Source organism: Rhizophagus irregularis, chromosome 25, assembly GCF_026210795.1.
Source record: "Rhizophagus irregularis chromosome 25, complete sequence".
Classification (NCBI taxonomy): Eukaryota; Fungi; Glomeromycota; class Glomeromycetes; order Glomerales; family Glomeraceae; genus Rhizophagus; species Rhizophagus irregularis.
In genome coordinates, this window is record NC_089453.1 from 1,637,470 (window position 1) to 1,650,286 (window position 12,817).

Genomic DNA, 12,817 nt, shown 5'->3' on the forward strand with positions numbered 1-12,817 from the left:
ATGGTTTAGTTTTTGCTTTTTATTATTCAATTTACAATTTATAAAAACTTAAAGTCACATAATATTAGTGTGGTTATATGTGACAGTCACCATACTATGAATACGTAATTACGTAATTCTGTCACTTAAAAAAAATTCCGTATTCTGGCGTAATTAGTTACTAATCTTAATTTTGGCCGAATTATATTTAAAAACTTTAATAAATAATAACTCGGCATCTAGTGATCTGTTTTTGATGATTTTACCACCATTCAATTCGTCTTGATGAGACGATTCTAATGGTAATAAGATCATCTGAGTTCAATTACTATATTGTGATCTGATATCAATAGTTAATAAATATTTATAGCATCGTATCTCTGTCAATATAAATGCTAGAAAAATGGTCTTATCAACATTAGAATCGTCTCATCGAGATGAATCGAATGGTGGTAAATTCATTCAAATTCAATAACTAGATCGTGCTCTGACATCAATAATCATTAAATATTAGTTCATAGCGTTTAACTCCATCAATATCAATGCTAGAGGAATGAAATACACAAACACTTATTACCATTGGATTCGTTTTGGTGAGACGAATCGAATGGTAGTAAAATTATCAAAATAAATTCACTAGATCTCGAGAAATTTGTTTTTTCGCACTGTTACACGAACTTCAGAATTTCGGGAGTACATAATTAATTTCGTAATACGTAAATAATTACGGAATTACGATTTCGTAATTTTGGATTTCCGAATTCCGGAAACAATTATAATGTAACATACTATTATTAATAATCCTCTATAAATTAATCATAACTCCACACCTAAGCAGTATTTTACTTGATCATAACTTTATCCAAAAAAAATGGATGATGACACAAGTAATATAAAGTCTTTGAAATTTCAAATGATTATAAAACTTTGTTTAGGATGTAAATTTAAATCAAATTTCTTTAATTGGTGTGACGCATGTAAATTAAACCACTTTAAATTAAATTATGATAAATCCCCAAGTGGAAATAATGAAATTGACAATGGACTCAAATATTGTTATTCCAAAAGTGGATTATCAGAAGAATTTATTGAATGGATACCTTATAAAGAATTCAAAGATATTACGCATAATGTAATCATTAAAGAAACTTTTAGTGCTTTGTGGTCAAAAGGTTGCATTTGTGATTGGAATAAAGATAAATTTAACTGGAATCGAAAAATTAAAAAAGTAGTATTAGTGAATTTTAAGTATAATATCGTTGATTTTTATGGGGTAAGTTATATTACTTTCTAAATCGTTCATCTTCTGCCTATAAATGATTCTATTTTAAGTGATATTTTATTATAAACACCAACATTAGGTATTAAAAGAAAAAGAAAAATATAAACTTTATGGAATATCTAAGGATTTAACATCACATAGTTATGTATTGGTATTTGATGATGAAGGCTATAATCAAAACTTATGTATAAAATGTCAAGTTTTATCCTATTTTTTTGACTGGTGTGAGAGTTGTAAACTGAATCATTTTCAATTAAATTATGGTGAATTTCCAAGTGGAAATAATGAAATTGACAAGATTCTTGAATATAATTATTGTAAAAGTAGATCATCAGGAGAATTAATTGAATGGATACCTTATGATGAATTTAAAGATATTGTACATATTGCGCATCATAAAGAAATTTACAGTGCTGATTGGCCAAAAGGTTATATCTGTGATTGGACTAGTAACAATCTTAACTGGGATCGAAGGACTAAAAATTTTAAAGTAATACTAATAAATTCTAAAGATTTAGACCATATATATAAGGTGAGTATTTTTACTAAATGAAACTTATGATTTTAATAAAATGGCCATATAGTAAAAAGTAACTATATTAAAAATTACACATTACAGATATTAAAAGCAGAAAAATATGTATATCAAGTTTATGGAATATCTAAGGATCCAACATCACATAGTTATATATTGGTATTTGATTATGAAGGCTATAATCAAAACTTATGTATAAAATGTCAAGTTTTATCCTATTTTTTTGACTGGTGTGAGAGTTGTAAATTGAATCATTTTCAATTAAATTATGGAGAGTTTCCAAGTGGAAATAATGAAATTGACAAGATTCTTAAAGATAACTATTGTAAAAGTAGATCACCAGGAGAATTAATTGAATGGATACCTTATGATGAATTTAAAGATATTGTACATATTGCGCATCATAAAGAAATTTACAGTGCTGATTGGCCAAAAGGTTATATCTGTGATTGGACTAGTAACAATCTTAACTGGGATCGAAGGACTAAAAATTTTAAAGTAATACTAATAAATTCTGAAGATTTAGACCATATATATAAGGTGAGTATTTTTACTAAATGAAACTTATGATTTTAATAAATAAAATGGCCATATAGTAAAAAGTAACTATATTAAAAATTACACATTACAGATATTAAAAGCAGAAAAATATGTATATCAAGTTTATGGAATATCTAAGGATCCAACATCACATAGTTATATATTGGTATTTGATTATGAAGGCTATAATCAAAACTTATGTATAAAATGTCAAGTTTTATCCTATTTTTTTGACTGGTGTGAGAGTTGTAAATTGAATCATTTTCAATTAAATTATGGAGAGTTTCCAAGTGGAAATAATGAAATTGACAAGATTCTTAAAGATAACTATTGTAAAAGTAGATCACCAGGAGAATTAATTAAATGGATACCTTATAAAGAATTTTATTATATTAAACCTATTGCAGATGATAAAAATAGTGCTATATGGTTGAATGATCATATCTACGATTGGAATAGTAATAATCTTAACTGGGATCGAAAGATTGAACATTTTAATGTAATGCTAATAAATTCTGAAGATTTAGACCATATATATGAAGTGAGTATTTTTTTCTAAATGAAACTTATAATTTTAATAAATTGACCATATAGTAAAAGTAACTATATTAAAATTACACATTACAGATATTAAAAGCAGGAAGATATGTGTATCAAATTTATGGAATATCTAAGGATCCAACATCACATAGTTATATATTGATATTTGACGAAGAAGGCTATAATAACTTATGTATAAAATGTCAAATATTGTCCTATTTTTTTGACTGGTGTAAGAGTTGTAAACTGAATAATTTTCAATTAAATTATGGAGAATTTCCAAGTGGAAATAATGAAATTGACAAGATTCTTAAAGATAATTATTGTAAAAGTAGATCACCAAGAGAATTAATTAAATGGATACCCTATAAAGAATTTTATTATATTAAACCTATTGCAGATGATAAAAATAGTGCTATATGGTTGAATCATCATATCTACGATTGGAATAGTAATAATCTTAACTGGGATCGAAAGATTGAACATTTTAATGTAATGCTAATAAATTCTCAAGATTTAGACCATATATATGAAGTGAGTATTTTTTTCTAAATGAAACTTATAATTTTAATAAATTGACCATATAGTAAAAAGTAACTATATTAAAATTGTACATTACAGATATTAAAAGCAGGAAAATATGTGTATCAAATTTATGGAATATCTAAGGATCCAACATCACATAGTTATATATTGATATTTGACGAAGAAAGCTATAATAAAAACTTATGTATAAAATGTCAAATATTGTCCAGTTTTTTTGACTGGTGTAAAAGTTGTAAACTGGACAATTTTCAATTAAATTACGGAGAATTTCCTAGTGAAAATGATGAAATTGACAAGATTCTTAAAGATAATTATTGTAAAAGTAGATCATCAAAAGAATTTATTGAATGGATACCTTATGATGAATTTTATTATATTAAACCTATTGCAGATGATAAAAATAGTGCTATATGGTTAAATGGTTATATCTGTGATTGGAATAGTAATAATCTTAACTGGAATCGAAAGATTAAAAACTTTAAAGTAATGTTAATAAATTCTGAAGATTTAGACCACATATATAAGGTGAGTATTTTTTCTAAACGAAACTTATAATTTTAATAAATTGACCATATAGTAAAAAGTAACTATATTAAAATTACACATTACAGATATTAAAAGCTGGAAAGTATGTGTATCAAATTTATGGAATATCTAAGGATCCAACATCACATATTTATATATTGGTATTTGGCGATGAAGGCTATAATCAAAACTTATGTATAAAGTGTCAAATATTGTCCAGTTTTTTTGACTGGTGTAAAAGTTGTAAGCTGGACAATTTTCAATTAAATTACGGAGAATTTCCTAGTGAAAATGATGAAATTGACAAGATTCTTAAAGATAATTATTGTAAAAGTAGATCATCAGAAGAATTTATTGAATGGATACCTTATGATGAATTTAAAGATATAATACATATTGCAGATGATAAAAATAGTGCTATATGGTTAAATGGTTATATCTGTGATTGGAATAGTAATAATCTAAACTGGAATCGAAAGATTAAAAACTTTAAAGTAATGTTAATAAATTCTGAAGATTTAGACCATATATATAAGGTGAGTATTTTTTCTAAACGAAACTTATAATTTTAATAAATTGACCATATAGTAAAAAGTAACTATATTAAAATTACACATTACAGATATTAAAAGCTGGAAAATATGTGTATCAAATTTATGGAATATCTAAGGATCCAACATCACATATTTATATATTGGTATTTGACGATGAAGGCTATAATCAAAACTTATGTATAAAGTGTCAAATATTGTCCAGTTTTTTTGACTGGTGTAAAAGTTGTAAGCTGGACAATTTTAAATTAAATTACGGAGAATTTCCTAGTGAAAATGATGAAATTGACAAGATTCTTAAAGATAATTATTGTAAAAGTAGATCATCAGAAGAATTTATTGAATGGATACCTTATGATGAATTTAAAGATATAATACATATTGCGTATCATGAAGAAATTTACAGTGCTGATTGGCCAAAAGGTTGTATTCGTAGTTGGGATAAAGATAAATTTAACTGGAGTCGAGAAGTTAAAAGAGTAATACTGGTGAATTTTAAGTATAACGTCAATGATTTTGATAAGGTAAGTTACAATACTTATTAAAACTTCATCTTCTTTGAATGATTATATTTTAACTAAAGAGATATTTCATTAATATAAACGTCATGCATTAGGTGTTAATTGAAAAAAAAAAATGTAAATTTTATGGAATATCTAAAGATTTGTCATCATTAGTATCTAATTATATACTAGTGTTTGATGATAAAGGCTATAATCAAAACTTATGTATAAAATGTCAATTCTTATCCTATTTTTTTAACTGGTGTAAGAGGTGTAAACTGTGTCATTTTCAATTAAATTATGGTAAACTTTTAAGTGAAAATAAGGATATTGACGTTATTCTTAAAGGTAATTATTGTAAAAGTAATAAAATGAGCGAATTCATTGAATGGATACCATATAGTTCATTTATTGATATTAGTTATATTAACCAAGGAGGGTTTTCAAAAGTATATAGTGCTTTATGGCTAAATAATAATATATACGAATGGGATCAAATAGAATTAGAATGGAAGCGTTTAAGTGGATATAAAAAGGTAGTTTTAAAAGTTCTTGAAAGTTCTTGTTATAATATTTCAGGATTTTTACAAGAAGTAAGTGTGAATTGTAAATTTTATTTTTTATATCAGCATATACTTAATATTTTATTTATTTTTAGGTACAATCATATTGTAAAATAGGATTTTCTCATAAAATCACTAAGCTTTATGGTATATCAAAAGAACCAAATACACAAAATTATGTATTAGTATTAGAATATATAAATCACGGAAGTTTGCGAGGTTTTTTAGATAAATATAACAAATATTTGATTACAACATATAAAATTAGAATATTAAAAAATATTGCTGAAGGCATTAAAGAAATTCATTCAAAAAATATCATTCATCAAGATATTCATTCTGAAAATATATTAACTAAAGATTTTGATAGAGCTAAAATAACTGATCTTGGATTAAGTAAATTTGTCAGCCGTGATGAAAAGAAAGAAAATGTTTATAAGGTATATGGAAATTTACCTTATATTGCTCCAGAAGTATTAAGAGGAAAACGATATACCCAAAACGCGGATATTTATGCGTTTGGAATTATTATTAATGAAGTATTCACTGGAGAAAGACCTTTTCATGATGTAATTGATGATAACCTTATGTTAGATATCTGTAAAAATGGGTTGAGACCAAAAATTGGTAAAAATACACCTAAATCTTTAGTTCATTTATTAAATAAATGTTGGGATGCAACACCTTCAAATCGACCAACAGTAGATGAAATAATTCAAAAATTAAACCATTTTGAAACTGATGATATTATTTTTGAAGAGTTAAGAAATTACAACAATGGAGTAATAAAACAATATTTTGAATTAACTAGTAAATCAGATCATTTAAAAACATCGAATAGTAGTAAATTACATTCAATAAACCCATCAAATTTTACAGGTAATTTTAATAATTATTCATTTTATAATTGGCTACTATTAATTAATATAAAATTATCACGATCAGGGGTTTTATACTGTTGCATTTCAAATGAAAATGAAGAAATTGGTAGTGCGTCAACTTCTAGGAACAATTATCAAGTAACTAATTTATCAAGTGAAACAGGTAAATTTATCAAAATTTATTATTGCATATATAAAATTACTCTTAACAACAATTTATTGTATATTAAAAGTAATAATAGATGATAGTTCAGAATGTGATAATTGCATTATTAAATTGAATTTATCAGGTAATTATACATAAATTTATTATATCTGTTTAAGTCATTCCAAATTAATTTTAGTATGTTAAACTAAATTCTGATGATGCTAACTACTACTTTTTAAGATAATTTGCCTGATTGATAAAGAATGTTAGATTATTTTAAACCCGTCGTACGTGTTATTTTAAGGAAAATATTCAGACGTTATTATTTTTATCTCTTGTCAAACAATTGGAAATATAGAGTACAGTTTTATTTTTAAAACAGACCAATTATGTAATTTGGCAAGAAATTATATTACATCAATAAATACTTTATATTTATATTTCAATGTGACTATGATATGTAATATAAAAAACTTTTTTTAAATTAAAGCAAAAGTTCTTTATTGCTAAAATATTAATTTTTAAAAGAATTGTTCGTAAGAAATTTTTTTTTGCCAATCTAATTTTGCATCCAAAATATTTAAATCATTGTAAAGCGGTAAGAATTATATTAAATAAATGAAACTAAGTTTAATTCGGGTTACTGAAATTTATTAATAAATTTTTAATTTATGCTAAAATAGTATAATGATTTAAAATACTAATTCGTATAAAATGATAAATATAGTAATGTTTGTTAAAATAATCCTCTATCATGTGTTATTAGCCCGTTCAAAATAATTTATTAGGTAGAAAAATTATTATTTATATTAAAATTTGTAAATATACACTTTACAATTAATCTTTATTAGCGTAATCACAACAATCAGTAGCACACTGGATCATTATTGTACAATGTGATTTTTTGTAAATTGTGAAGAATAAATTCAATATTCAGCTTGATTTACAAACAAATTTTTCTATATTTACTAATTCACAGTTAATAATTTATAAATTAATGTAAAATATAAACATCTATTGATATAATTTATTGTAGATTTTATTTTCGCAAATGTTGCCTTAAAAATTACATTATTATAAATTTTACTTATTCAAAGATAATTTTATTAAAATTTCAAATTGAATCAATATTTTATACATTTCATCGACTGTTGGTTGATTAAAAGGATTTGTATCACGGTATTCGCTTAATAAGTCACGTCCTGTTAGTTTTAACTTAAAATTTCATATAGTTTGATATTTTCACTAATTTCATAGTTTATATTGCTTTTAATACAATTACACTAGCTTTTTTTGTCATAGGTAAATATATTACTGTAGCTCGTGAATCTCACTGTAATTCACTCTGATATAATATTTTTTGGTTAGCTTGCCATCTACTACGTTGTATGTTAAATAGTTGTAAGAAACTTTTGATTGATAAAACGATGAGTTACATACTGTAAGTCACTTAGACTAAATCATTTGAGCGGCTTCTATTCAGTTTGATACTAATATTTACATTATAAATCTCCCGATATTAAATTTTGTACAACTTTAATGGTGTCTAAGTAATTTATTTTATTTATGAGATGTATTTTAATTTGTCAATGTACTACTGTACAATGTATAGTGGAATTCAAAAGTCACCGAGTAGACTTTTTTTATAAATATTAAACCGCATAATTCCTCGTCCAGTGATCGTAAATAATCAATCAAACTCTCATATGATGTGATGCATTGGATGGTTGCGCTTTATCTTCGTTAGACGAAAAGTTATTGGTAATTTCAAGTTTAAAGTCTTTTGCAAATTACTCATTATATTAAGGCTAGAGACATGAACATAATGCCATTCTACGCGTCTTATCATGACATTTTATTAGACTTTCTATGATTACTTGTGACAAATTAATGCGGTTAACTTTCAAATAAAGTTTGCCAGTGACTTTGATATCCCACTGTAAAGTAACATCCAAAATCACTGTAGACCAATTCCAATACCTGCAATCCGATTAAATTTATTATTTAAGATGGAAGAATAAATGTTTTTATATTTATACAGTAATACTAATACGTGATGGATTACGTTAAGGACCAATATTAGTTTTACCATAATTCTCTGGAAATTAAAGGATTAGAATAAGTTATATGTAAGTTGACTATAATGTTAAGACATTTTAAAAATAATTTTACCTATCGTAGATGTAATTAAAAATACAAATACAATGCTTTGTAATTATCAGAAAAAAAAATCTTTATTAAAAGGAAAGGAGTGGAAGAGGGAGGATAGAAAAATAAAAAGTGAGCATAATACATACAATAAGTGATAAGATCAAAAGCGCAAAAAGAGTAATCGATCAATAATAGACAAATAATTGAATCACTAAAACTTTTATTCTCATTTTTATTTCAGAAACGAAAACAGGTTCTTTGTATTTTAACATAAATTGTTTCAAACATAACATGATAAAGTGAAAATAAATTTTTACTATAACGAAGTTAAAATATTTTTTTCTAATCAAAAAACAAAAAAAATAAATTTACTATAAAATGCCCTGCTAACATTATATATATTAGAATATAAAGAAAAAGTCATAAGAGACTTTTTGTTGGCAACACACCAACTATATGAGAGTTAAAAAAGGGGAAAGAGTTAATTATACAAACATTAAATACTATTGTTATGGATGAATCAAATCATGTTATCTACCGATAATGTTACGCAAATTTATTATGTACTGTAGCTTAAGATAGTTTATTGATGTAGTATAGTTTAGTTTATAGTTAATTTTCATAGTTTATTATATAATCGAAAGATTAACTGGAAGTGGCTTAATTGGACAAAATTGGCAATCGACAAATTGGTTAGTGAACAAAATTATACTTTATATGATTTAGCCATTCGACAAATTGTTCTTTGGATGGATATTGATTGGTAGTTGGTTTGGATTATTTGATTAGTATATTTTTGAACGTATGAAGCTTTTGTTTAGTAAAGAATGATATTAATTTATCATTTATTTTTTTTAAAAAAAAATACAAAATCGGTTCTTTGGATTCAATTTTTTTTATTTTATAATTTTAATACATAGTTGATTTAATAATTGTAAATCTTGTAAGTGGTCTTTTATTTAAAATGGATAATTCAGTAATACAATTAAATTATCTATAAGTTTACCCTATAAAAAATTTTCGTGAAAACTATAAAAATAAAGAATTTTTTTTATAGGAAAATATCTTTAATTACTTTTTCAACTTTATATTTATCAAACAGTTTCACATATGAATCATCTTTTTGATAAAAATAATAATCATCAAAATGAATGGAAATTGCAGGTCGTCCTTTCCATTTTTCAAAGAATGTCTCTAAAGTTTTTAAAGAAAACCTAATATCAAAAGGAATTATTAATTTTCTTAGATTTGTTGATGCTACTTTAATTAATACATTTGATAAATAATCCCCAAACTCAAGCTCATTCCCTCCTTTAATATTTGTTGTGTGTTTTAAATATAATAATCGCAAATTTTGACAATTTTTAAGTAATTTTTCAAATTCAATAAATTGATTTTCTAAAAACATAGGGACTGTTAAATGTTCAATTAAAAAACAATTTTCACAAATTGTACGAAAAAAATTAAGTGAGTCATTATAATAATTATCATAATTCCAGTCAAAATCATTAACCCTTAATTCTCTAAGACATAAACTATTTTTAACTATGCAAGTAACTTGATAAATATCTATAACATCTATCTCTATAATTTCAAGGTTACGATAAGCTACCATTTCCAATTCTTTACTGAAATAATCATCATTATTTAGAAATATAGGAGCCTCAATTTCTAATATTTTTAAATTATAAAGTTCTAGGAATGCATCTTGTAGAAATGAATAATCATATTCGTTGAAAAACTCATCATCAAACTGAAGGTTTATATCAAAATGATTAAGAGTATTTGCATGTTTTTTTAATACGTTAAAATTTTCTGTATAAGGATCTTCCAATAATTCCCAAAAATCATCTTCTTTAAATTCATCTACCCATTTAAAATATTTTATATTCTTTTGAAATTCGATTAACTTAATAGTTCCATGATTAACTTTTAAATTTTTGTTAATAATGATAATTCTTTGTATTTGTTGACAAATATGCGCTAATCTGTAAAAGTACTTAGGATCAATCAATGTGTCACATGTTAATTCACAAAGTGATTCAAGGCGGACCTTTGCTTCTGGAAGATGTACTATCTCATAGGTACCACATATGTTCAAGTATTTTATTTCTGGACATTTCTTTATCAATAAACTGTAAATTTCCTCTTGTAAAAGAAATTTATTATATTCTAATGATGATCCAATGGAAATTATATCATTTATAATTTTTATATCGATACTCCTACAGAAAGACAAATAATCAAATGCAAGTGATTGACCTGAAATTTGAATTCCTTTCTTTGTTAAGAATTCTTTAATATCATTGGATAAATAAGAAGTAAGAATATAATATAAAGAAAATTTTTTATGATAATCAATAGCATAGTGCCAAGGTTTCCTCCATAAAATTGGAATCACGGTTTCACACCATATTCTATTAACCATTAGGCATGAAAAGAGTAATGTTGAATCATCTTGTAATTCCTCAAATATTAAGAAAAGAATATCCTTATTAAGTTTAGACATTTTTCTTCTTCAAAAAAAAAATAGAAATAATAGGGAGAGAAAAAATAAACGAATTAAGAATAATGAATGAGCAACGATGTCATATTTATATAAAAAGCTCCGGTGTACGACCATAGTGTGACAATGTTTCACCGGAATATATTAAAAGGTACACAGTTACACATGTATGTAGATCACAAAAGTGTATCACGTGGCTATATGACTTGTCACCGAAACCCATTTCGCCGAATCCATTTGGTTATTTTATGGTTTTTATACTAAATGCATAAAAAAATCTTTTCTAGAAAAATTTTTGAATTAGCTGATTTTTATGATTTTTATTAAATTTCTTGTTGTTTATTAAGCCTTAAAGCGGTTTGCAGCTAAATTTGGCTGCGATTTACCACTACTCATGTGCCGATCTAAACTAGTGTTACGGCTGTTACGCGGAATGATGATCGATCTGCGCCACACCGAAACTCCAAGAAATTCGCAGGTAATCTAAATGATCGGCGGCGTAATAGTATAATTTACACATAGTATAATTTATACTTGGTATAATTTAGATTTTATATAATTTATAAAGAATATAATTTATAATTGGTATAATTTATACCAAAATTCCGAATAATATATATAGAATGGGCGAACGATGAAGAAAAAGGATTTTATGAAGTATTAATTTTTAGTTTAGTTTAGTTTTATTGGTAATATTGCAGATCGCCGGTGGACATGTTTATTATTTGACATAGATCGTTAGTATTTTATTTCATTATTTGAGATTCAAATCTACATAATTATGAGTTGAAAATATAGTATCATTTTAATAATAATTGACTGAAATATTGATCTGAAATTATAATGTTTTTATGGGAGAAATTGAGAAGAGGAGGGGATTACACTCCGTAATTCCATTCTCGATTTCCTTAAAATGTATGATAACAAAGGGGATATGGATCTTAATATTGTACGACCAGTCTTTTTTGATCATATATCAATAATAACATCAAGATCGATATTTTTTTGCGGGGAAAGGTCAAAATCGAAATGCATAATTAGCCATTTTTGGTTCAAAATTATTTAATGTTGCACATATTGCGCATGTTTCGAAAAGTATTTGTTCTTAAAAAAATTTTTTTTTTTATATTTAGTGATATATTTTTTATCTAATGATTAAATAATACTGATTAGTATTAACCTTCATTATATATTTGAAATATAATTTAAGAAAATTTTGTTCTTGATTTAAGCCATGAATGAATACAAAGATTAATAACTTATAGTAATACGTAATTTTTATTTTCTTTAAGAGTAAGATAAATTGTTACTGCCAAATCTTCTTAGTTCTTATAGGTTAGGTTTAATAACCATCATATTAATTAATACTTCAGAGAATTCTAACGATGAAATAAATAAATACACCAGGTATAGCAAATTTCAATAATTAATTGAAGAAAGTGCATTTTTAAAATAATCAAATATGTACAAATTATCAACTTATCGTAAATTCAACATTTTCAAATTTGAAGAAATTAAAAATTTTCAACAACTTATAATGAGACTTAGAGCTGGTCATCTGTTTAAA

The 12,817-nt window shown here is 24.9% G+C and overlaps 1 protein-coding gene across 1 annotated transcript; it reads left to right on the forward strand.

Moving 5' to 3' along the window:
* Positions 1–850: 850 nt before the first annotated feature.
* OCT59_016837 (uncharacterized protein) lies at positions 851–6,850 on the forward strand (the record flags this gene model as incomplete). Its single annotated transcript, XM_066145949.1, has 13 exons — positions 851–1,252; positions 1,341–1,793; positions 1,881–2,336; positions 2,428–2,877; positions 2,964–3,410; positions 3,498–3,947; positions 4,034–4,483; positions 4,570–5,022; positions 5,115–5,594; positions 5,660–6,443; positions 6,510–6,608; positions 6,679–6,735; positions 6,834–6,850. 13 exons carry the CDS (start codon positions 851–853, stop codon positions 6,848–6,850), a joined length of 4,998 nt encoding a protein of 1,665 aa, XP_066003684.1.
* Positions 6,851–12,817: the final 5,967 nt, after the last annotated feature.